The sequence below is a fragment of the Aplidium turbinatum genome, chromosome 6 (assembly GCF_918807975.1).
Source record: "Aplidium turbinatum chromosome 6, kaAplTurb1.1, whole genome shotgun sequence".
Classification (NCBI taxonomy): Eukaryota; Metazoa; Chordata; class Ascidiacea; order Aplousobranchia; family Polyclinidae; genus Aplidium; species Aplidium turbinatum.
The window spans coordinates 32,479,806-32,504,322 of NC_137477.1; the positions used below are offsets into that span (position 1 = coordinate 32,479,806).

A 24,517-nucleotide genomic window follows, 5' to 3' on the forward strand; every position below is an offset into this window, starting at 1 on the left:
AATAAGCGATATACCCAGGACCGGCGCAAGGCTATTTCCCACCCCAGGCAAGTCTTAACTTCAGCGCCCCATTGGTCAATAAGTAAACAATAAAAAGGGGAATTTTTCCGCTTTTAGTAACTCAAATTGCTATTGATTAAATGTCTTTTCCATAGTAAATATCAGTTCAAACTTAAACGCAAGTCAAAACTTACACAATGCTCTTTTATTAAAAAAATTACTTTTGATTCGATATCAACTCCGCCATAACGAACGCGGAAGCATAATGCCTCTAATGAAGCTCGGTGGATTGGAGCTGCTAGCGTGGCATGGGTGGTATAGTAAGTACTTTTGGACTAGGGCCCAAGATCGTGTCTGGTACCCGATAGCTTGTTGAAAGGCCTGAGATATTTTATACATCTCATTGTGGCACTCCAACTGGCGAAGGGTTCTTTTTTTTATGAAACATTGGTCTACACCTAATTTTTCCTCGAGATGTCTTTTATTAGAGGTCCGATATTGCGCTTGTTACCGGGCTCAGTTTGTCTTTTCAACCGCTCTTGACACTAACAATTACAATGTGACACAATGTGGTTAAAATTATCGGTCACATGAATGCAATAATCTGTCTTAACTGATTTGCATGTGCAACCATCATTTTTCCACTTAAAGTTTTGTTAGACAACTGTCATTATCTAGTCTACAAACCTTTGTATTATACTTTCCAATGCATCGATTACTTTGCATGGCTGCTGAAAAAAGATAGATATGTGTAAGTTTGTTGAATGGTGGACGAGTTCATAAACCACAAGCCATGTGATGGAATTTCACTAATCGGAAAGAATGAACTTTTCTGTTAAATGCTTCCTTTAGCCTGCAGTCACGTACGACTAACACATTTGCAGGCGGTTACGATTTCTCAAAAACAGACTCTGTTTACTTGAGCGTGTGCATCCTAAAGCGAATTTTATGCCGCCCATGCTAATCAGCCTATAGCTTGTGGATAATGCAGCATTTACTAAAGGTTGAGTATGCAGATGCATCATGGAGGAACAAACTGAGTTTTTTGAGTTAAAAATAGTTGAATAGTTGGATATAGAATGCTTGAAACGTTATTTTTTGTTGAAGCTAATTAACTTTTACTCTACAAAGGGAAATGTGATGAATGTTTACCTAGAAACTTCACACCAAACGAAATCAAGGCTAAAAAATGTTGCACAAAAAAAGTTTTGAGAAAACTGTGAAATGTTTTGTAGCAATTTTCTTTGTTTGGAAATGGAGAGAGCAGAGAAGAATTATATCTTGTCAAACGGCGTTCTAACTTGCCAGAAAGTTCATGAAAGCGGGGACATTTATCATAGTTTGAGATGTCGCTCACTGCAAGTTCAGGTTTGCTTTTTAGGCTTGCAAGTATATCGGACGGCTGACTTGACCTTAGCCTGAACACGTGGTCCTCGTAGTCAGAGTAGATGTTTTGCCAGACCAGAGAAGAAAACAAAGCAAACGAACTAGTTATTTTTGTTGATACCGGTACTTTTACATTTTTGCAGTTTCAGTTTCAAAACTTTGAAACAACAGCCTTCCTTTAATTGGCTCTGGTGACAAAAGCAATAGAATTAAAAAAATGAATAAAAATGAAATAGAAATTGATAAAAATGAAGAAGCATCTCGTGCAAATTTTCTAAAAGCCACACATTTGTGAACCTTAGATTTTGTTTGTTCACTTTTGCTGTAGGACAAGCAACTCTGCGGTCACTGACATTGATCAAAGTAGAAGAACTGAAACCTGTGTTGTTGGATATTTGTTACGTTTGATAAGTTATTCTTTGAAAAATACGACGCATTTGCATTCACTTTAAACTTTAGGGTTCGTATGCTTTGCGCTTTTTTAGACTAGAAAACAATAAAAACATCGCTAAGAATGTTGCGCAGTAACAAAATATTTCAAAAATTTGAAGCCATGTTGGATCATGACAAAGGTTGTTTTTCTTTGCGTAAAGTACCAAGACATCAACATCGTGGCATGATGCAAATAAAAAAAACTGCAGCGCTGAAGAACCTCTGCAGCTACAGAGCAGGCTGAACAGCTAAGTAAACCATAGAATGATTATAGTCATATTCTCAAATGCTCGATTTGATTTCCTTGGTGAAAAAAATGCTCTCAAGCCACTTCCAAATTTTGTTTGATTGCATTGGTTGCAACTCAAATCGTTCATGTGAGAGCACTCAAAGGAACACAATCACCATGTCACTGTTTTTCTGCAGCCGATTTTATGCAGTAGCAAGAAGTGACAGAGATATTTCTGCCAATTGTTGTAGATCAATTCGCGGCATGTGAACAATCAAAGATTCGATTGTTTAGTTTGTTTTCCAATTATTTTTGTTTATTGGAAAATATTTTTCTTAATATCAATATTTTTTTGTTTATCATGACCTTTACATTGTTTCAGACATACCGATAGGTATCAAGGTGGTTCTTGTCGTATGTGCCCCTGAGCGCTGCAACGAACGCTTGACGTTGGTTCAAACCCCGAACAAAGAAGGAAAAACAATCCGGTCTAGTTGCTTACAGCCTGCAAGAATAACCAAAGGTATGCACAAAAACACGACATTACACCACTACACTATGCTAATCCACAAAATGCTGGCCATATTTTGTCAATTGAGAACTGTTAGTTAACATAAATGTTTTGTGTATAGATTGTTTCTTTGGATTTTTGCCAAAACACAACCATCAATAATAATTTCTATAACTATTTTCGTTTTCAATTCTTTCTGTTGTTATGCTAATTGTTCTTTTCCACCATATCATTGTTTGCAATCCAAAGTTAAAGTGCAATGGCAAAGTATTGTTAGTGGTGGTTAATCTTTAACCACGATCATTGCAATCCAACTTGTTTCAGACAATCGATCACCGCATATAAAAGATCGCGTCGTCCTTCGAGAACTACAGATCGCGGTCGCATCGAGCGCGGTAGAGACTCCTTTAAAAATCGCTTCAGTTCACGTACAACAATTGGAAGAGTCCTCGCTTCAGAAAGACGATCAAAACGCTTTCACAATGAAGAAAGCTTTTTCTCAGTCATTGGTAGAGGCGAGAAGTGGTGTGCTTTCTAATGGGGATACAGTACCAGAGACAGTAGGCGAAGTGATCACAAATGGAATACACTCAAACAAGCAAGAGACCTTCCTTAACGCAAAGTAAGTGAAAATCGACCAAATGTGATCAGCTTCCAATGTTTTAGAAACGCTTAATCGGTACAACTACGAATCAAGCAACAATAACTGCGCTTTGTAGAATAGTGGTTTAATATTATGTATTAAGCCGCATAAATTATAAACTTGCTATTTTGTCTTGTTTTATTTTGATTCGTTTAGCTTTTCATAGAAATGCAAACTTCCGAGATAAAGCAATAAACAAACTTCTAAAGAAGCGTGCAAGTTCATGGTCATATGGCGCTTCAAAGATATATTTTCATTTAACGACACCCAGTAGCCTACATACGGCTGTTTAAACTTAATAGGGCCACGCAACTTAACTATAAGCAGAATCTTCAAATCGCTAACTTCTTTGACCGAGGCCTAGAACAGAGGTTTAAAATCTTTACAAGCATGCAAAGTTTTCTTTTTCAATTAAGTAAAAGCAATATTACAAAAAGACAGCAACAGTTATCGACGATGGTTTTCTACTTCGGATAAATATGTTTTTAATTTGAAATTGTTTAAATCTTTGAAGCACTAGTAAGATACAAAAATTTGAGTTTTAATCACGTGGTTTCTGGCTACCCTGTCCGGATCCAAAGATGGGATTTGATACATCACCGCTGTCACAATGGCTTTGAAATTGTCTATTCTAAACTTCTACAGTCGTTCTAGACCAGTGTTTCTCAACCTTTTGTGGTTCATGACCTCTTTTAGGTGTTTAATACAGCCTGCGACCCCCTTCCTGCTATGTTTTCTAAAAATACATTTCAATAACATTTAATTTCAAAGAATTGGTGAATGTCACAACTTTTAATGCGACGGTTGACTCTGCAACTGCTTGGCCAACTTCGAAATTAGTGGTTGAGTGCTTGATAACGCCAATCTCATATCATCTTCAACTTTCCTTCGATTTCTTGCCTTCGTTTTGAAATGGACAAAAACTGAGAAAGCACTTTCGCAGAGGCATGTTGTGGTAAATGGAAATAATATTCGAAAGGCTAGTTCAGATAGTTGTGGGTATGATTTACGCATAGCACACCAGAACTGAGAGAGTGGCATTTCATGAAAAACGTCACATGCGGAAGAATCATTTTCAAGATCATAAAATTGGTCTTGTGATTCATCTAAAATATCAGAAACATCCAAAGCAGTAGAAAACGGATTTCGTACAAACGCGGTATCTCTTTCTTTAAGCTCAGAGAAATATCGTTCTACTTAAACAAACGATGATAGATTGGCCTACAACCGAGCTACGCGTTCTCTTTCGTAACGGTGCAACCAATTAGCAACTTGCTACCACTGAAAACTAATGTGATGCTGCAAAGATTTTTTTATTTTTCCGGAAATTTTTGCAATTTTTAAATTTTTTTATGAATATCTTTGCGACCCCCTTGAAATGACCTTCGCGACCCCCAGGTTGAGAAACGTTGTTCTAGACTCCAGCTAGAACGACTTTAGAACGCTCTAGAATCTAGAACGTCGAAATTTTAATTTGGAACTTTTTATTCTGCAACCAGAATTCTGTTGAGGGATTTAGTTAATAAAACAGAATTAGATAACACAAACGTAAAGGGCGTTTCGGAAGTTTTAAGTCAGTGACGGGATGGGCTAAAAAATTAAATTATTTTATGTCAAGACAAAGCGACTTGTTCAAATTTCAAAAACCGCAAACAAAGTGTTGATCATTTAATCTTGTACTGTCCATGACTTGTGGTTTACATCACAGTGCAACAATGCGGAAATATGTTTAAAGATTGGTTCAAAGTCACAAGATGAAGGCATGAAGCCGCCACGCGAAACTGTTCCTATCTGTATTAATAATGTATTTTTATTAAGATGTAATTAGCAATTAGCTACTGATGACTTGATGATATTTTTATTTTATTCAAACATATTTTTTGAATCTGGAAAAAAAGCTTGTCTAAAACTCACTGGATCGACGGCTGACGAGTAATGTGTAAGCCCAAAAGCGGCATATATTATAGATTGAGGAGTCTCCAGCTGCTTGAAAGCAAAGGAAAGATTTGGCTTTGTTTGAAATATAAAGTTACATCAGAGAACTTGTGGCGTCCACTAAAGTATGACATGAATGTTTATAGGAAACAGCCAACTCCGTTGAAAAACTTCGCTTCTTTAAAGAACTGGGAAACGTCAAAACAAACGAGAGATACTCTGCACTTGCAAGCCTGTCCGGTAGGTAACATGCTTATTTGAATATACGCAGTACTTTGTGCATATAACTAGTTCCGTCACATGCTTATATGCCTTGCATTGCTGTTCTAAGTGAGACTTGTTACTGCCCAATCGATCGATATAAAGAAAAAACTAAATCATACCCGCAAAAATGTAAACCAAACATAATAGCCTATAATAACTTAGACGGCGCAGACAAGAACATGTTCATTATTAGCCGTTTCAAGATTTTAAATTAATATTAAGTTATTGATTTTATGACAATACTAAAGTGAAATTAACTGGTCGGTGTAGGTCTACTCCATGCAGTTTGCTAGCTTCTAAAACCTGAACAAGTAGCTTTAAACAACCGTGGTTAATATTTTCTAGGTCAACACGTGTACTCCGAAACACTGCAATGGAAGTGTCATGAACCCAGCCAACATGGTGGTGGATCCAAGAACCTTCTCGAGAACAGAGGAAGAGAAGTTGGATCTGGCCAAGAACTTTATCAGTCAATACTTCAGCTCAACACAAAGGTCAGTTTAGAGTTTTTATTTTTATTATGTAGCCTGTAACGCTCCACTGAACAACAACGCGACCACTGGCTATTTATGAACATGTTTGTGCAGTGTACTATCACGAATTTGACAATAAAATGTCGATTTAGGTTGCCAGTCTTCAGTTGTTGTGACCTAACATGCATTCTTTAGTTTGTTACAAATAGACACCCAGCGATGGAAAGAGATTGATTGCTTTGTCATACAAATATGTCAAAATTTTTGTGAAATTTTTCGGTCAACCACGCTTCACGGAATATTTTGGCAACAAAAACTAACCAATTACTCAACATGATGTATTTAATGTTTCTATTTTGCGGCTGACTATCGATCGATTCAGGCGTATAGTTAGCCTACTACGCAACAGTAATTGTTGTTGTGAATCGTGACCACTCTAGTGTGATAACAGAATGTTCTGGTCCGAAGGTTTGTGATCAGCAGGATTTTCTCAAAGCGGGGGTACCATTGGAAACTTTTTTCAAATAGAAACGAAAACGAATTGAACGCCCATTTGCCAATAATAACCAATACGTCATATTGTGTAAGATCAGCCTACCATACTCAACTTGCATTGACGATAGCTTTTTAGTTTGCAAGTGTGCACTAACTAATTTACTCAGATAGATTTTGTATTAAAAACAAAGAAATGTGATATAACACTCTTGACGTTGCATATGATGTTTTACGTACACGACGTAGTTAGCTTACTCAACCCAATAAATCACTCGTATTGAGGTGGCGTACGCAGGTTTTTCTTACAGGGAGAGTGAAGCGTTCCATATAATTTAACATTTTTTTTAATAAAAGTAGCCTAATGCTACTGTATAGTCTATGCAAAGTTAAAGGGTGCCAAGGCTATCTGTTGGTGAGATATAAAATCTCACAGTCTTTACGTATATCACTGTACTTTTAGATTGAATCATTAGATACGTGGAAATGAAAAGCATGATAGTAGGCCTAAACGGATAAATAAACACTGTAATAGTTTGATTAGCAGGCAATGCCTTAAAATTAAAGCATAAATCGCATCTCTCTGTGAGAGTTTAAATATCGAATGCAATTTTTCACGGTGCTTTAACCAAAAATTATCGCTTTCTGAATATAGCCTATAGGCCAACGAAAATGTAGGCCTACCTTACAGGGCGCGTGAGCACTATCTCACCCCTCACCCTCCGAAATTTACAAGTAGGTCTCTACTTTTTAGCAAAGATGCTTAAAATGTTTTTCATACCATAAGTTGTGAATTCGAATAAAAGAAATCAGAATGACTCCACAATAACCCAGTGTTTGTTTGATGTGAAACCATTTTAATGCTAAAACAATGCTGAAAACACCTTCGTTTTCAAAGTAACTGGAAAACTATAATGCCCTACTATGAGGTATCACGCATGAAATGCTGTAAAAAAAGCAAAAACAAACTTCGTTCATCAAGAACACGTCGGCTGCATTGGAGAGCGGTGAAAGCGTTCGACACTTATCGAGATCACGTCGCCGTGTTTCCGGTAAATCACTTGGTTGAGATCTTGGAATATTGTGATGCTCATCATGTAAGACACAAGCATCATTTTCACTTAATTTACCAATGTATCAACATTCGAAAACATTCGCGCCTTGAGTGATTGGGCAAGTCTGGTAAAGGTGGTAGAAAAATGATAGCCCAAACCAAACATCTGACTGTTTCTTTACCGAAAGTACGTTGAAATTGTTTTGTGTTGTTTATGTTTTTAATAAAAAATGAAGATATTTTGCACGTGGTACAACTTTGTGGTTGTGCACATGTGCAATGCTAATGAAAGAAATCTATGAAAACTTGAAACATATGATACGTTTTCATAAACTTCAAAAATTTTGAAGTTATTTCATTACTGCTGACTTTACGTACAGGATATGGATTTGTTGCTGTTTCCTGTGTAAATGGGTCACTTATTCAACATTCATGTATTATAAAGGTTTAGTAGATAGTTTGCTTTATTGAACCACAGACAAACAAAACAAAGCAACTTTGGAGGTTTAACATGTTTTATTACAAAGAAATAGAACATAATTAAAAAAACTCAACCATTTTCGACACGTACGTGTGTCCTCATCAGGAATTACTTAAATCTGCAATATATCTTATTTTTCTTTGTAATAAAACATGTTAAACCCGCTAAAGTTGTTTTGTTTTGTTTGTCTATGATTCATCTATTATGCAAAACAAATTTGGCCAGCTAAAACAATTTTAAGTCTGCCTGGAAAAATCTGCCTATAGTCAAACGTTGCAATCCAAGTACAACCTTTCAGCTAGCATGGCCCAGTACAGGCACACCGGTCAAACGTGGCCGCTAGGCAGAGGCAGATCCACGGGAAGATCCAGAAAGCAATTTTAGAGGTGGGGGGGGGGCAACTTCAACAAAAACAATGAAGTGTAGGACTACGTTAATCCGACCTTGCCAATACATCTCGAATAAAGTTACGTTTCTGTGTTTTAGGGGGCGATGGCTTCAATCGCTCCCTCTGGATCTACCACTGCGCTCGGAGATTTATTTGACCTCTACAAAAAGGCACAAAACACAAAGTGCAATAAAATTTATTGCATTTCCTGTTTTTGTCGTTGTACTACTTTTGTATTTATTATTCACGACTCAAAAAATTGTTTTTACTTGTTTGTCTTTCTATTTGAGCTGCAGCTCCGTTCAGCGCAACTTGTGAGTTGTAGCTCGATCCTTTGTAAGTTTTCTCTAAACAGTTTTGCAAGACACCCAAATTTTCACACATTTGGTTTTTAAAAGTGAAGTGGCCAGGGTTCGTCAGAAAAAGATTGGAAGGATCTAGGTCTACCAGTCGATTCCTCCTACATCTGTGGTTACACTAATTGTGTAAAGAGGTTTTGTCTTGCGGGTTTATTGTTTTAGATTAAGGCTTTCATTAACTGACGCGAGGTTGGCATCAACATATTTGCTGATTGCAAAACTGGCCGTACGGTCTCGGGAGACCTGCAGCCGGAAAAAAAGTTTATTTTACTTTCTACATTGCTGAACGTTCTGTTACAAAAAGCTCTGCTGCTATTGTAGCACTATTACATGTTATCAGAGGTGTGTTGCTTTCATTGATTGATTGATTTGTGATATTCGTGTAAGCATCCATGGCGGTATCATGAGCCAGCCCATCAAAGGCTTCAAATCGTTTTTTCAGCTTCCAAGCATCAAGATAAAACAAACCAGATTTTCCGAGCTTTTGTGGAGTTAGTTTTTTATTTAAACTTGTTTCGACTTCAACTCATGCATTGTAAAATTTTACTGCAGTGTTCAAACAAGACCACTTCGTATTAACGTAAAATTGTTTGTTTCTCGGCAGCCGATTGTAGCAACAGTTGACAGCGATAGACACCGTGTTTCGCCCATGAGGTTGAGTGCATCAGTATCGCACCGTATTCTTGCCACAAGGGCAGGTTTTTTTTTAAGGTTTGGTTTGGGTGACCGCTAAGTAGTTTTAAGAGACCGCAAGTGTTTCATTTGAATACCAAAAAATAGCCATATTTGCTTAAGACATAGCGAGAAACAATCATTACTTTTCTACTGTAGTTGCAAGTCCAAATTTTGGGAAACCGTTAGAGAAATTTAACACCTTAAAAAAACACTGCACAAGGGTATTGTTTGTTTGTTTGCTTAGATTTCCTTTCAACTACTAATGTAAAATAAAAAAATGAGTCAAACTAAACAGTATATAAATTAGACATCGACCAATATCGTTACCACATACTCGAACTATTTCAATGAAACAAAACCACATTTTACTTTGTATGAAACTTCACGACAGTGGATCTGTTCATAAACTTGAGTCGAAACGAAACAATCATTTGAAATGTTTCTGTTCCTGATATCCGAATTGACATTTTCGCTTTTCTTGATTCTGTAGATGCGACTCCGAACCTCACAAGCTCCGCTTGATGGAGGTGGAGCAATCGATCAGGAGGACAGGAACATACGTGTTGACAGAATCCGAATTAATATTTGGAGCCAAAACCGCGTGGAGGAATGCACCGAGATGCATCGGCCGGATACAGTGGAACAAACTTCACGTACTGGAACAAACCAGATGTTTATAGATTTTGTAATGCGTGAAACCGACTGGTGTAGGTCTGTGGTGCTCGCGCATAAACAATCGGACATGTTTCATGACGATGTGATCCAATGGCGGACACAGCTGCTGTAGGTCTGATACTTAGGAAACTTTCGAATTTACATAGCCTATTAGTGTTTTAAAACAACCTTTGGACGTAGCTACTGTTTGACTAAATTCGGTATCAAGATCCCTCTCAAATCAAGCGTTGCTGTTGATGATCATGGTGAATGAATGATTTCAATGTTATTCATCGAGTATTTTGATTCCACTGCAGGTTCATGACTTTCGACACGTGACCAAAACGTCAGAGATGTTCGAAGCAATCTGCAGCCACTTACTTTACGCGACGAATAAAGGAAACATCAGGTGAGATTATGATTCAAGAACAATAATTGAGGTTATTTACTTCATTATATGACGTAGTCAAACGGACAATCTTGAGAGAGAAAAACAGTTTGGCAAAGTTTTGTTATTTTAAATTAGTCTTCAACGCATCTTTACGAGATCACGACAAAACCTTGACAAGGCAGTTGCTCTTTGCCCAATGCCACGGTTACTCTCAACTTCCACAGTTCCCATCACATAAAAGCCTCTTCCACTGCACTTTCAACAAGCAATAAATTGCCTGAAAGCAAACTGTAAAATATAATTTGCTGTTGCAACAAATCATGGAGAACATCCCTCTGGGTGTAGTATAGTTATGTAATGGCTCTTTTGAAATTTACCCTCCAAATAATTATTTCCTATTCAATTTACACTTCTACTAAATGTCCATTTTTTTCATAATTGCTTTACGTTTTGCAATAATAAACGGCTTGGATTTGTTTTATCGTGTTTCCTATTTCATGAAGCAACTACTACTTCAAATTTGAATTTACTTGTAATTCATTCGTAGCCTACTTGTATTAATCGTAATTCATGCGTGAAGCATTCGATTCTATGATATTATTGATAAATCTTGATAAGTCATTTGTAAGTTGGTATTGATAAGTCAATTATCGTTACGTTATTTGGGAGAGAGTTTCAGTTGAAAATTCTTGACAGGCTACTGCTACCCTATTGTTGCTGCCACATTAAAAATGCTGGGCGCTTTCAATCAAAATCAAACAGCATGAATTTTGGCTTTGTAGCTACCATTTTACCAACATTTTACTTTGTACCAATACGATAAATTTAAACAAAATAAGTATGAAGCATTAAAATAAAGAAATGTAAAATACGGTTGTGTTACGTAGTTTTGCACGTTTATGGTGCAGCAAAGTGAACTCAGTGCTGTGTTGTTTGTCGTATCCAGGCTTACGCCCGGTGGTTGAAGATTTAGGTTAAATGGACGGGAAGGCAAGGAAGCCAATCTTCGTGTCCACCTTCAGGCAGGCCTTTAAGTGTCCCTACCAAAGACACGGCCACATGCTCTTGAGCGGTGTCGAACAGGTGCCCTATCGAACGTCGTTCCAAGGTTCTCACCACTCGGCAATGCAGCCGACAACTCAGTGCTAAAACTCTACCACAAAATGATATCTTTCTCGGACATTGAACAAATTAATTGAAAAACCTGGTGAGGTATACACCGCTACACCGACAGCTTGGTATGCACATCAGTACAACCACAGCTTTCATTCAACATTGTATGATTATATTTTTGATTATATTACGTAATAATCGATATTTGAAGACTTTCATTTCAACGGCCTCTGAAAAGTCATATTGTTGTTGTTGGTATCATTTGATGGTGACATTGACAGTAGCCTATATATCAAAGTTTCTTGGTTGCCAGAAGCGTCATGTCCAGGCGATTCCGCAAAAATGTTGAACTCATTGAAGCAGTTGATGTTTGTACCTGATATAATATATTGCAACATGTCATGCTCGTTGTGCAAACAGAATTGATGTTTGTGCTTATGCTGGCTTGTTACCTGCCCATTGGGATTTAGCCCGCCTACCGTGTGCATTAGGAGTGTCCGAAATTGTAATCCATCTACGCTTTATGAAGTCACGAAGTTGACGGCAGAGTAGACAGAAAAGTATTGGACTTTAGCTCACCATTAATATCCCAAAGCAAATTGTACAAACTAAGTCAACCGCTTACTTCAAATTGACAGCGATGATGTTCCTTGATTGTTATGACATGTCTACCACAGCTTTCTTGCTTTTTTAATTACATTCATGTAGCAAGAAAACAGATTGATTTGTTTACTGCATTGCAAGCTTCCCTAATCAAAGTCGCTCGCATCTCTTGGGTGTGTACCACTTGTACCACTTTTGAAGCCAAAGATAATTAAATTTAGCAAAATCAATGGTTTCAAAAAAAAATAATTTATGTATTCTTATAATATAGTTTATATTTATCTGGGCCGCTGTTACATGGCAGTTGAGATTTTTAGAACGTTATTCTTCTCTTTTTTTTGTTTTGTTTGTTTGTTTATCTTTATCCTGCATTGCGGGAAAGCGGACTTGAGCGCTATGCATCGGTGTACGCCTTCCGACATACACCTGACCCACGCTGCAGCCGACGGCAATGTCTGTTTCCGGTTGTCTACTCTACTTATGACTTAAATTTGGTACTACCCATTAATCGAAATCGATCACTGGGTAGAGGCAATTATCGTAAAGTTTCTTGCCCAGAGAAACAACAGCAAGTGTGGGTGGCTGGAGTCGAACATGCAGGTTCTCGACTGCGAGCCCAACGCGCTAACTACTCGGCCACTGCTGCTGCGTGATCACGATGGTTGCTATGATGATGATGTTCGCCCTTCGTTTCCGAAGATGGCCATTGATCATGACTTGCGCTATAAACCACAACTGCCACCCAATAAACCACCACGCCATAAACCAGTAATAAATTTAATCGCATATTCACACACACTACAAAAATGTCTATGAAAAGAATTCACGAGATGGTATAACATACTTCAGGTGGAAAAATAGTTTGATTTGTTGACATGTTATAGATGGGCCTAAGGTAGGCTACTTTACACACAATCCATCAACTAGATGGAAAAATGCTGTTATCGTAACTTAGTAAAATTCCTCAGCTACTACAGACTTAACACTCGTTGCACAAACTTCGTGTAAATCTTATTGTTATTACAAGACCATATTACATAACAATAAGGCTCGACTATAACTTTCAAGACAAAGAATCACATTCAGTTGGTAGATGTGGATTCGTTACCTCGATTGGGTCACAACAAGCCGCCGGGGGTATGATACTACGTATTGGGCAATGGATTTATATTTGGCAATGGATTTAAGGTAGTAAAGTATTTGGCGACAATAAAACAGTTTGCTCTGTGAAGCGCTAAGAGCAACGTAAACATCAGCGACTTCTAAGTACTGTATCAAGTAGAAGCAGCGTATTAATGCAATTTGAAAAATCGTTTTTTCAACCTCAGATCATGCATCACCTTTTTTCCACCAAGAAACAACTTGCAAACGGAATTTCGTGTCTGGAACGCGCAACTTATCCGCTATGCTGGCTACGAACAAAAAGACGGGACAATAGTTGGAGATCCAGCAAACGCTGAGTTCACAAAGGTTGGAGTTAATAAGTTGAACTGTCGGATAAGATTCCTTCATATGTTTGAACAACAAGTTTATTTTATTGTCATGAAATTGTTTAAATCAATGCTTTGAAGTCGCTCATCGCCGGTGTTTTGAACAATCCAGGCTAGCAGACAATGTTTTTAAGCAAAAAAGTGGTATTTGAATTTAAAAAAAACGTTGAGAAAAAAAATTTTAAGAGATTTTCAATGAAGTGGTAGTTTACATTAATAAATTTATTTTCGTTTTGCTACGAAATGATGGCATGACACATCTAGTCAAATGATTCAACCGTGACCGGCTAATGTCAGACTTCTACACTAAGCATCGATTTCTCGTGATTTATCTGCTGCCGACATTTTTAATGAGTTTGTGGGAAATACTTCTTGTTTTGTCTTTTTTAAATTAAAAGTTTGTTGTTTCTGGTTTGCAAGTGTGGGCAAGACTTGAATTATTTATCAAAGACAAGATGCATAATTAATAACGACAAAATTTTGAATATTTTGTTGACATTCACACAGATTCGAAATGGTCCGAGCCCAGAGGCTCATAATAATGAATTTGTCAAACATTAAGTACCAGATTTGCAACAATTTCCTTTTTTAATAATGATCAACGAAAGTGCATGAGTTGTGTTTATTTTATTACACCGTGTAGAAAATAATCTACAACGTTACGGTTAGAATCCCATTTTGTGAATGGAAGTGAACGACTAAAACTATTATTCGCCCTTTTGCGCTGATGGGGTCCAGTTTCAACAGCGGAATGACAACAATGTATGAAGGGTATTTGGTACAAGCGCCATTGCCGCGACACTGCTTTGCAGCATCGTTAGTGGAAGTGTTTTTGGGCATTGCGCAACGTTTTGTTGGTTACATTTTAGTTTAACTGTTGCAAAAAGGAAGTGTAGAGACCTAAATATTTGTATTTTGTGGTCGACTGGTTAAAAATGCCAATTTGTCGTGTACGTCATGTCTTAGAGCGGCAAGTGGTGCATAGTAAACGATTTGATAAAAAAGCACACCTCTGCTTAACAATTTTGGCGTATAAAAACGACGATGCCGCTGCAACTGCTTGAATTTCGTGTCTGTCGTCATATTTTTAACGAGAAATCATACTTTACATTAACAAAGTATTATTGAAATAAATCATCAATTACTTATGAAAATTCTACGATTTAAAATTTCAGTATTCTGCAGTTTATTGCACAAAAATAACAATCTTGCAACACCAGAGGAATTTGTGCGCTATTTGCAGTAATACATAAATTGAATGGTGCAATGACAGGCTTGCGGTCCATCCTGACTTCTAAATGGAAGTTAAAATTTGAAATTGATAGTTTGTACGCAAATAAGTTGTGATATGATAAACTTTTTCTTTATTTCAAATTGTCACTTTATTTCGACGTATTTAGCGTTTTTCAAACGCCTGGTATGCAACTAAGACGTTAGTAGGCTATATCTTTTCATGCTACGAAAAACTGAACCATTGAAAAAAAAAGTTTTATTGGCTTTAGTAAGTCCTGCTTGTGTATTTAAATTAACGCAATTCAATTAGTCACATGGAACGTAGAACAATAATTATTATTTCTCCCCTTATTTTGAACAACCCAGTTTCTCCGCTAAATTTAGCTGAACCTGAATGAGATCAATGTAATTTTTGTTGATTTGACAGTTTTTCTTTCTTAAGATAACAACATTTTGTTCGTTATGTATCAATCCTTTGTAGATTCATCTTAATGAGGGATGATACTATTCGCGTTGAACATTAATCTTTTCTTGATTTGTAGTTATGTCAAAGTTTGGGGTGGAAAGGAAAAGAAGGAATGTTTGATTTGCTTCCTCTTGTACTTCAAGTCAACGGAGAAGATCCAGAATTGTACGAGCTGCCTGCGGATCTAGCCCTTGAGGTTAAGCTGAGGCATCCCAGGTATTTTTATGACGAAAATCTGGTTTCTGTTAAAATTGTGAGCTTATATTTTTCAACTAGAAAAATCAGCCCGTTGTTGAAGAGTATACTAATATTGTTATGTTAAATATAAAAATCGAATCACTTTCTATCACTCCAAGAAACGTAACAATAAAGGCCTTTGTGGAAGCCATCAAGATAATTTGTTTGTCAGCGTGCTCTTGTAGAACAAGAGTGACAATTAGTACAGTTTAATGCAAACAATAAAACTACATTACGCCCAGCAAAACATTACTGATCGCTGTACGCTGTTTCATGTAGAAAAACGTGCTGTGTGTATATGTGTGTTTATATAAACTACTTCAAACGTTGGCCACGGAACGTTGTGGTGTTTTCGGAAAAGCTCGTCCTGACAGCTTTCTCGCTTTGTCATGACACTATTGCAACACGTCGATGCCGTTCATGCTTTTGGAGAAATGCAAGAGACTGAACGCGACCCCTTCTGGGCATCGAGCGTTATCCTTCCATATTCGCTCAGCAGGCTAAGTCTGCTCCCCACAATTGCTAAGAGAGCATATTTAAAACATGAACTTTATCAAAAATTTTACCACGAGGTTGAGGGAGCACTTAGATTTTAATAATTAAACAAAAACTGTTATTATGTCATTATTGCATTTTTTAGCTTTTTATGGTTGCATAATTTAGCTCTTCATAAAAACTCTCCATAACAACTTTGATCATTCTTTCAAGTTAATAAATCAGCTCATTATTTGTAAAAAAATAGAATCTTTTGTCAAAGACATAAATTTCACCTGACGGCATCCAATAGTGAGCTTCGTACTGCAATGAGTAACATTTATTTGCTATCACCTGCTCAAGGGTTTTATTTTAGACCGTTCGCCGCACAGAAATACACAAATGACGGAAAAGCGTCGACATTGTATTTCATCGATGTATTTTAATGTTGTTTATTCCATCAATTGGTCTTCCATCTGCACAATCCGATAGAGTGTGCTGTTCTGGCTGAGTACAGTAGGTATTGATAAACCAATCTCATCTCTTTTCTCTAAGTTTGTACCGTTGTGGTTTGCTGAATCATTGGCCTCACTGGAAAGTGTTGAAATAACTTTTATTGTGTAAACGTCAGAAGTAGCACAGTTCGCAGGGCATTGAATGATATCAACACTTGTCAAGTGTTTGTTCGTCTTTTCATTAAAACCACACCTTGAATTCTTGAGCAAATAGCTATTGATGACCTTTCATCTTGATTAATGAAGCTTTTTATTGCAATATTTATCATTGTTTGCCACGAGTCCCCAGCATGGGCAATGGGCATTGACACTTGACTTTGGTCTGACATGTCTCCAGGAGAGTTCGAGTGTTTTGCTTAGCAGATTAAAGTCCTCCAATCCAAATTAACTTAGCACAACAAACACGGGTTTGGTGTGAAAGTGACAAACTTTCAATACTCAACTTTGACACAAGTAAATAATTTACTTTTCGTGGGCTCTCCTCACATTTGGTTGTTTGATTGGTTTAGGTTTATGGAGTTTGTTTGAAAGATCCTTTAGTTAAATATTCTTTGAAAACAGTTTATATGTTGTCGTAATCAAATTACAGTGGAAACAAAATCTAATTTAAACTTTGAAAATGTATGGTTGCAATTGAAAACATTAAGAATGGATAAGTAAGAAAATAAGTTGCTGTTGTTTGATATATCTTGAAGATGTAAATTATTTAATGTTCGTTCATAATATTGTTAATGTTTGTAGTAGTTGACACAGCTGGCTATATGTGACAGGTTTGATCGAGTTAATTCGAAATAAACATTTGTAGCCTAACTCATAGACTCTTGAAAATCTTGCACTATGAACTGATATAGTTTCATTGTTACGGAGTGACGTAACCTACGAGGGAAAACGTCATCCTTAAATCGTACATAACTTAACCCAGTTATTGATTGAATCCTATAGAAGGGATCCAAGAAGCAAAGAGGTAAATGAGTGAAATGTAAAAATATCAGTAATATTGTCTGAGACAAGCAAATTTCCATTCATTCTATTGCGGTCACCTTTCCGCTAAGAATTCTTGTATAACCGCAGAAACGATTGCCTCTGCTTTTATTGCAAACTTCCCAATGGCAATCTACCAATAAACAACAGCTGGTATCGTATTAATCAGTCTTGCCACAGAATCAAATAAGTATAGGTCAGAACAGGGCTTCAACAATTAAAAATCTAAGTTATCAATTACTCAGTACAATACCTGACGAAGAAGTATCCTTTCACAACGTACAATCCTATCTAATAAGGTGGCATAACTTCCGTTGATGTAGGCTACGTAGCAGCAGCTGTAAAAAACAAAAACATGACGCATGTTGTGACATCTCATTAATAACTTTGTTTCATGCTTTCACAGTGTAGAAAACTTGCCACACAATTTTTCTCATATTTGTTTTCAACGTATAAAGTCTGAATAATTTTTAACACTCCATCAACCTATGGATACAATACCTTTATGGTAAACCCTGCACGTAGATTGCAACTTACGATGTAAATCATATTTTTGTCGTATCCAGGCTTTCGCCAGATAGTTGAAGATTTAGACTAAGTGGATTGGAAGGCAAGGAAGTCAATCTTCGTGTCCACCTTCAGGCGCCCCTTTATGTGTCGTTTCAAAGACACAGCCACATGCACTTAAGTGATGTTGGACTAGGGATCTTACCAAGACAATAGTAGCACAATTTTAATTTCCCTGCAGATGCAACGATGGATGGGGTATAAGGCTAATCGATGGGGCTATCAAAACACATTAATCTGTCCAAATTGCAAAAAAAGCAGGCAAACTGTTGATCATTTGATGTTAGACTGTCCATGGACTGCACTACCCGGTGGTTTCAACACAGTTTACCAATGCGAAAATATATTTGAAAACTGGCTAAAAGACAACGAGCTTCAAGTGTGAAAACGTCAAATGAAACTACTACTAATACTAATGTCCCTGCAGATGAAGATTACGCAGGGTATAAACTCCTCACGCTTGGGCTATGCTTCATTATGAAATACAATTTTAATCGTGTTCTATTCAGGTATGAATGGTTTGAAGAGCTGGGCTTAAAGTGGTACGCCGTTCCAGCCGTTAGCAATATGCTTGTGGACATCGGTGGTGTGCAGTTTCCCGGATGTCCCTTTAATGGATGGTTTATGGGCACAGAGATAGGAAGAGATCTTTGTGACACCTCCCGCTACAACGTATTAGAAGTAAGCTCCTCTTAACAATATTAACAAAATATTTTAGCCTCTGTCGTTTGCGACGCCTTATCAATTAAATCAATATTTTTACCAGAAAACAATCCAATAAATGCGAGATTAACGTCATGTGTCGACTAACTCAGATTTCTTTCGAAGACTAAAGAAATGAATTCGATGCATCATAAAATTTTGTTGAAAACTTGAAGACAGATGCACTGAACGCGGCTATGATGACAGCTGGCGTGTTTTAAAGCAACAAGTATAATTTGTTAAAAACTAGATTACAGTGTTTCCCAACCCGAGTCCGCGAACTCAAATGAGTCCGCGGAAGGCTCTGGGTGAGTCCGCAAGCACATCAACTAAGATCATATATGTAAGCAATGTGTGTTTCAATGCAGCTCTGTTGTAACTCAACGGAATTGTTTGTTTAATTGCGCATATTCGCAAACTGGGCTTTTATTTCATTCGAACATCCGTTGGCTGTCACGAGGAAAAGTGTTAGAGTGAGAGTGGCTAGCCTTCGCAATGAAATCGGTGCTTTTTTAAAAGAGCAGAATCATAAACTTGCCAAGCGATTCAACGACAACGAGTGGATTGCCAAATTGCTGTTCTTATCTGATTTTTTTCAGCCATTTAAACCAGCTGAACACTACTATGCAGGGAAGAAATAAAATCTTTGTGGATGTATCGGAAGACATTGTCGCATTTAAAGGTAAAATGAAACTGTGCATGCATGGAATGAAAAGTGGGAAGATAGCTGCTTTTCCTGCTTTAAACGCATTTTTGGAAGAAGAAGAATTTGATTTGAAGAGGATCGGTGGAATCTTTCTTGAGCACCTTACTTCATTTATGTTCGAGCTAGACAGATATATTCCTTCCCACAATTTCAACAAAGACTTTAAGTGGGTGCGAAATTTCTTCGAGGTTTCAGCACTACTGGTTCATCCGGAAATAGATTGCATTGGTGAACAACTGGTTGTGCTGCAAAGTCGACAGCAGTGGAAAGAGAAATACAAAAATGTTTCTCTGACTCAATTTTGGGCCAACGTCCAAGGTCCAAGTAGCCTAATGGAAACCAATCCATCTGAACTCTGTTTGCAGGCAACAAGAGCTTCTTTGCCCTTTCCTACAAAATATCTTTGCGAACTTGTTTTTTTAGCACTAGCTATGATTAAAACTAAGTACCGCAACCAACTACAACCAGAAGACGACATCAGATGTGCCTTAACGACCATCAACCCCAATTTCCATGAACTGGTGAAGCAAGTTCAGGGACAAGGTTTCCATTGAAATTTGAGAATGTGAGCAATAAACAAATTTCGCTTTTTGTTTGTTTGTTTATCTTTATCCTGCATTGCGGGAAAGCGGACTTGAGCGCTATGCATCGGTGTACGTCTTCCGACGTACACCTGACCCACGCTGCAGCCGACTGCAATGTCTGTTTCCGGTTGTCCACTCTGCTAATGACTTAAATTTGGTACTACCCATTACTCGAAATCGATCACTGGGTAGAGGCAATTATCGTAAAGTTTCTTGCCCAGAGAAACAACAGCAGTGCGGGTGGCTGGAATCGAACACGCAGGCTCTCGACTGCGAGCCCAACGCGCTAACCACTCGGCCACTGGTGCCGACATGTGCCGACATGGTGCCGACGCTAAAACAAGTTCTTTTGTGATTGCTGTAACATGAGTCCGCAAAAGTTTGGGCTGTTGCAAAAATAGTCCGTGAATTGAAAAGGTTGGGAAACACTGAGCTAAAATAATAACTTGACATTAAAAACTTAAAATAGAAGTGCACAAATATTCTGCCAACAAACCACACCTCACGTGAACAGGCGTTTATCATTGTAATGCAATCAGCTCACGCTTCTGTCAAACCTCATATGCTTTTTTACTTTGAGACATGATTTATGTTCTAACAGACTGTAGCACTTCTTAGATACTTAACCAAACCAACCAACAATTCTGTATCCTTGCTACATCAGATTGATGTTTTAACCCAGGGGCCGGCAACCTACGCTTGTAGGCCAGATCCGGCCCGTAGCGCTTTTACAAATTATACTATAATATGGCCTGCCTATTGGTATGTGATTTTACAATCGAATGAGAGAGCAAGTACTTTTCATTAATCATTTTAGTAGGCCCACGTCTTTGATTTGCAGCGTTTCTGATTTAGTAAATAAGGATTTCAACATAAAGCGCCATTATGACACAAAAAGTAGCCCACTAATTTTTCCAAGTTTATGAGTTAAACAAGGAAAGACAAATTTAATCTTCTCAAAAATAGCTCAAAACAGTGAAGTTTTATATTTCAAAGAAAAACCAATGAATCGGACAAAAAAAACAACTTTTACTAGCTATAAGCTACAGGTAGTACAATTAACCAGAGACCGTTTATTAGTGGCGGATTTGCGAGAATATGATGGATGTTACTGAAACCATATTTCTAAAAATTCAAAAAATAAAAAAGAATCAAAAGCTGTAACCCGACGAATGGAAAAAATGTCAGAGAGCGTGGAATTAAGCTCAAAAGATTCTTGAAGATCTACAGTTCTTCTCAATGGCGGTAGATGAGAGCACCGCCACGACAGATGCAGCTTAGCTGGCAACATTTGTATGTCGAGTAAACGTTTTAATGTTATTAAAAAAAATGTTTTGCTGATTCCTATCAAGAGAACTACGATAGGAGCCGATACCTTGAGGGCATTAATGTCAACGCCTTTAAGTCATAAATCTGAGTCTGTCGAAACTGATGTTAGTAGGCTATGGCCCGCCAAGACCTTGGAAATTTGGTTTTGGCCCGCAATTAGAAAAAGGTTGCCGACCCCTGATTACCACATATACGCTGGCCATCATTTGATCAAGAATTTATTGATATGCTTACTTACAGTAATCGTTACACTTTAGTTTGTTTGATTAATAGCAGTCATGCTGAGCTGGAGTTTTATATTGTTTACAACGCCTGTTCAAATTTGCCCAGTATGTTATATTTTAAGAGCATCTTTTTGTTTTCTGGCTTCCTTGCTGTGATTGTTGGATCGATGCTTTTTGCAGAATCTAACTTTTCTCCCAATCGTCTTCAATAAAAACGAGATTGTTTCTCAACCATAGAAGCCATGACGATCGTAAATGTATTTCCTATGAACAAACTTATGAGATTTGAAAGAGCTTGTATTACTCTCAGAGCATAATATTACTTGCTTTCTCAGAAACACGTTCAGTATAAATTTAATGGTTTCAAATCCCCAGTTTACACAAAAGATGCTAATTTTATTTTTTAGAATTGCTTTGTACATTAAACAAAAACTTATCTTTTGTTTGTCAAGCAAACATGAAGACACTGATTTCATGTAATTTAGTTCAAGTTGAGATACAATTTGACTCAGATCTAATAATAAAAGATCTTCTCAATGCGTTGAAACTAAGAAATAATGCACGTTCAAAGGACTCGGCTTTCTGGCTCCATGCTTTGGTTATTTCAACTCCCAACAAAACTACAATATATTTTACCGACTTAACTACTTTTCCAACCTTGAATATGTTCATTATATTCGATCGGTACTTAAGCCGGTGTCTACAGTAGGCTACCACGAAAAATCACCAGCATTGGCGGTTGCATAGAGTGGTACAAAAGTTTGCTACGTTGAATAAATCTTACAATTAAAATAACCTGGTCATAAACTCTCAAAAAATACCTTATGTTTTGCAATTAGTGTTTTTTGACTTTGTTGCACACTTATTATTAAAAAAATCAGATGGTATCTTTAAAAAATGTAGGCTACAGTTAAGTAATAATAAATTATATTGAGGCGAGTGATTTTTATAAAACTGCATAGCGTGAATCTCCTGCTTAAAAACAACGTGATAGAGAAACATCAACACAACATTTTTTTTGAGTAACACAAGCGCGTTTAGCGCGTTTCGCAGCGTGAATGACCATATCACCAGCCAGCTAATCTGCATTTTCACATATATTTGACGTCTGCAGACGATAAATCAATGTAAAGGAAGGCTGACTTGCGGGCTGAGTTTTATAAGGTTGTCCGGACGTGATTTCACGCGATTGTGTTAGCCTGGTCTGCTACAACATGAAGCGACGCGATGTGTTGCTATCGAATGTGGAAGTTTAAATGGTAATACTTATGTAAAAAAAAACATTCAAAATATTTTCTCTATACAATTTTAATCCTTTTTAAATAACCAAGATTGAAAACGTTTGTTATAATGTTTGACGCTTGCATTTTAGCCCATAGCCAAGAAAATGGAACTCAATACATCGAATACCTCTTCCCTGTGGAAGGACAAAGCTTTGCTGGAGATGAATATTGCTGTTTTACACAGCTACCAGGTTCGTGATGCTAGTTTTAGGTCCGTCCTGTCAATGGCTGCTTCCTCAATGATCCATTGATCCAATCGCCTCATAGACGTTTCGGTTTATTGTAAATTGTGCCGTTAAGCGGACACCATTGCAAGCAACTAATCACATAATTCCCAAAATCACTTTTCAAAACTGAGTGCTAGGCAGTGGGTATACTGATTATGTTACGGATAAAATTTTGGTTGTGATACAAGGTACTGATGGTAGTGAAGCGGCGTGGAGACTGGAGATACTCTTTGCCTCATTTACGTCAATGACAACGAAACAACGGACTGCCATATTGCTCTCTAATTGTGAAAATACAAACTGTGTTGACTCAGTTAATCTTTAGAAGCACTTTGATGTGAATAATTCTAACGAGTTTACACGTCAAGAAACGTCACTAATTACGGTGTCTTCGGTTCAGTCGGACAGAGTGACGATAATGGATCATCACGTGGCGACTGAATCCTTTATGAAGCACTTGGAAAACGAAAACAAGTTACGAGGGGGGTGTCCCGGAGATTGGGTTTGGCTGACTCCTCCAATATCCGGAAGTGCCACCCCGATTTTTCACCAAGAAATACTCAACTACATTCTTAACCCGACTTGTTTCTACCAGGTGACTACAAGCGATTTCATTAATAGCGTTGTCTACTCTCTGTCTGTCTCTGTTAATCTATTTTCAGTTGTGGCACACTTGCAAAATTTGAATTCAGCTACGGCAGGCCCAACTCTTTGAAAAGGATCTACATTCAAAATGATTAAATTGTAGTCGTCTAAAGTTTCTATTTATGAACTCAGTAGTGGGATAAAGGCGAATTAGAAATCGTATTTCCGCAGTGAGGGTAGAGCAAAGCCTACACAGCTGACTTTATAAATTCTAGTTGCACACTTAAAGATTAAGTTGCATCACATGAAACGTGCCAACGAGACCCTCGGCATCCAAATCAAGACACCTTTTAGATAAACGCATTTTCTCTAAAAATACACGGTGGTTTTTTAAGTTCCCGTAGCCCTTAGAAAAAGGCTACGGGCCCATAAAATCAGCCCAAGCCTTGGTCCGAAAGTAATTCCTGAATCCTCCTGTAAACGCCACTGCCCGTACATCTGCAACACTCCCCTAAGGAGTTGCGAATAATTGTGGTATCACCTACAGAAGTTACAAAATGTTACCAAGCTGTACTCCCAATAGAAAAAACAGTAGTGATATCTGTTAGTATTTTAAGTATGGTAAAGTTTCTTCGATAAAACCTTTTGTCCTATTACAAACAAATACACGTAAAACTTTTCGTAAGGTCAAAGAGGACTCAGAATAACAAGAGCAGTTACTTGTGGAGGATTTGTTGTCTTCGTTTCATGCGTATTTTGATTAGGTCACCAAGCTGCATCTATTCTAAGAGAAAGTGACATAATGTTAAATTGGTGTGGTGTAAGTACACA

At 37.5% G+C, this 24,517-nt stretch overlaps 1 protein-coding gene across 1 annotated transcript in view; it reads left to right on the plus strand.

The window, feature by feature from the left end:
- Positions 1–2,451: 2,451 nt before the first annotated feature.
- Positions 2,452–24,517, plus strand: part of LOC145772835 (nitric oxide synthase 1-like) — a 40,271-nt gene continuing 18,205 nt past the window's right edge. Inside the window, exons 1-11 of the mRNA XM_082584718.1 lie at positions 2,452–2,570; positions 2,883–3,180; positions 5,283–5,376; positions 5,746–5,894; positions 9,813–9,975; positions 10,294–10,385; positions 13,412–13,553; positions 15,349–15,488; positions 18,556–18,727; positions 22,964–23,065; positions 23,502–23,696. Of these exons, the coding sequence (XP_082440844.1) occupies positions 3,041–3,180; positions 5,283–5,376; positions 5,746–5,894; positions 9,813–9,975; positions 10,294–10,385; positions 13,412–13,553; positions 15,349–15,488; positions 18,556–18,727; positions 22,964–23,065; positions 23,502–23,696 (1,389 nt within the window). The 5' untranslated portion in view covers positions 2,452–2,570; positions 2,883–3,040. The remainder of the gene's footprint in view (positions 2,571–2,882; positions 3,181–5,282; positions 5,377–5,745; positions 5,895–9,812; positions 9,976–10,293; positions 10,386–13,411; positions 13,554–15,348; positions 15,489–18,555; positions 18,728–22,963; positions 23,066–23,501; positions 23,697–24,517) is intronic.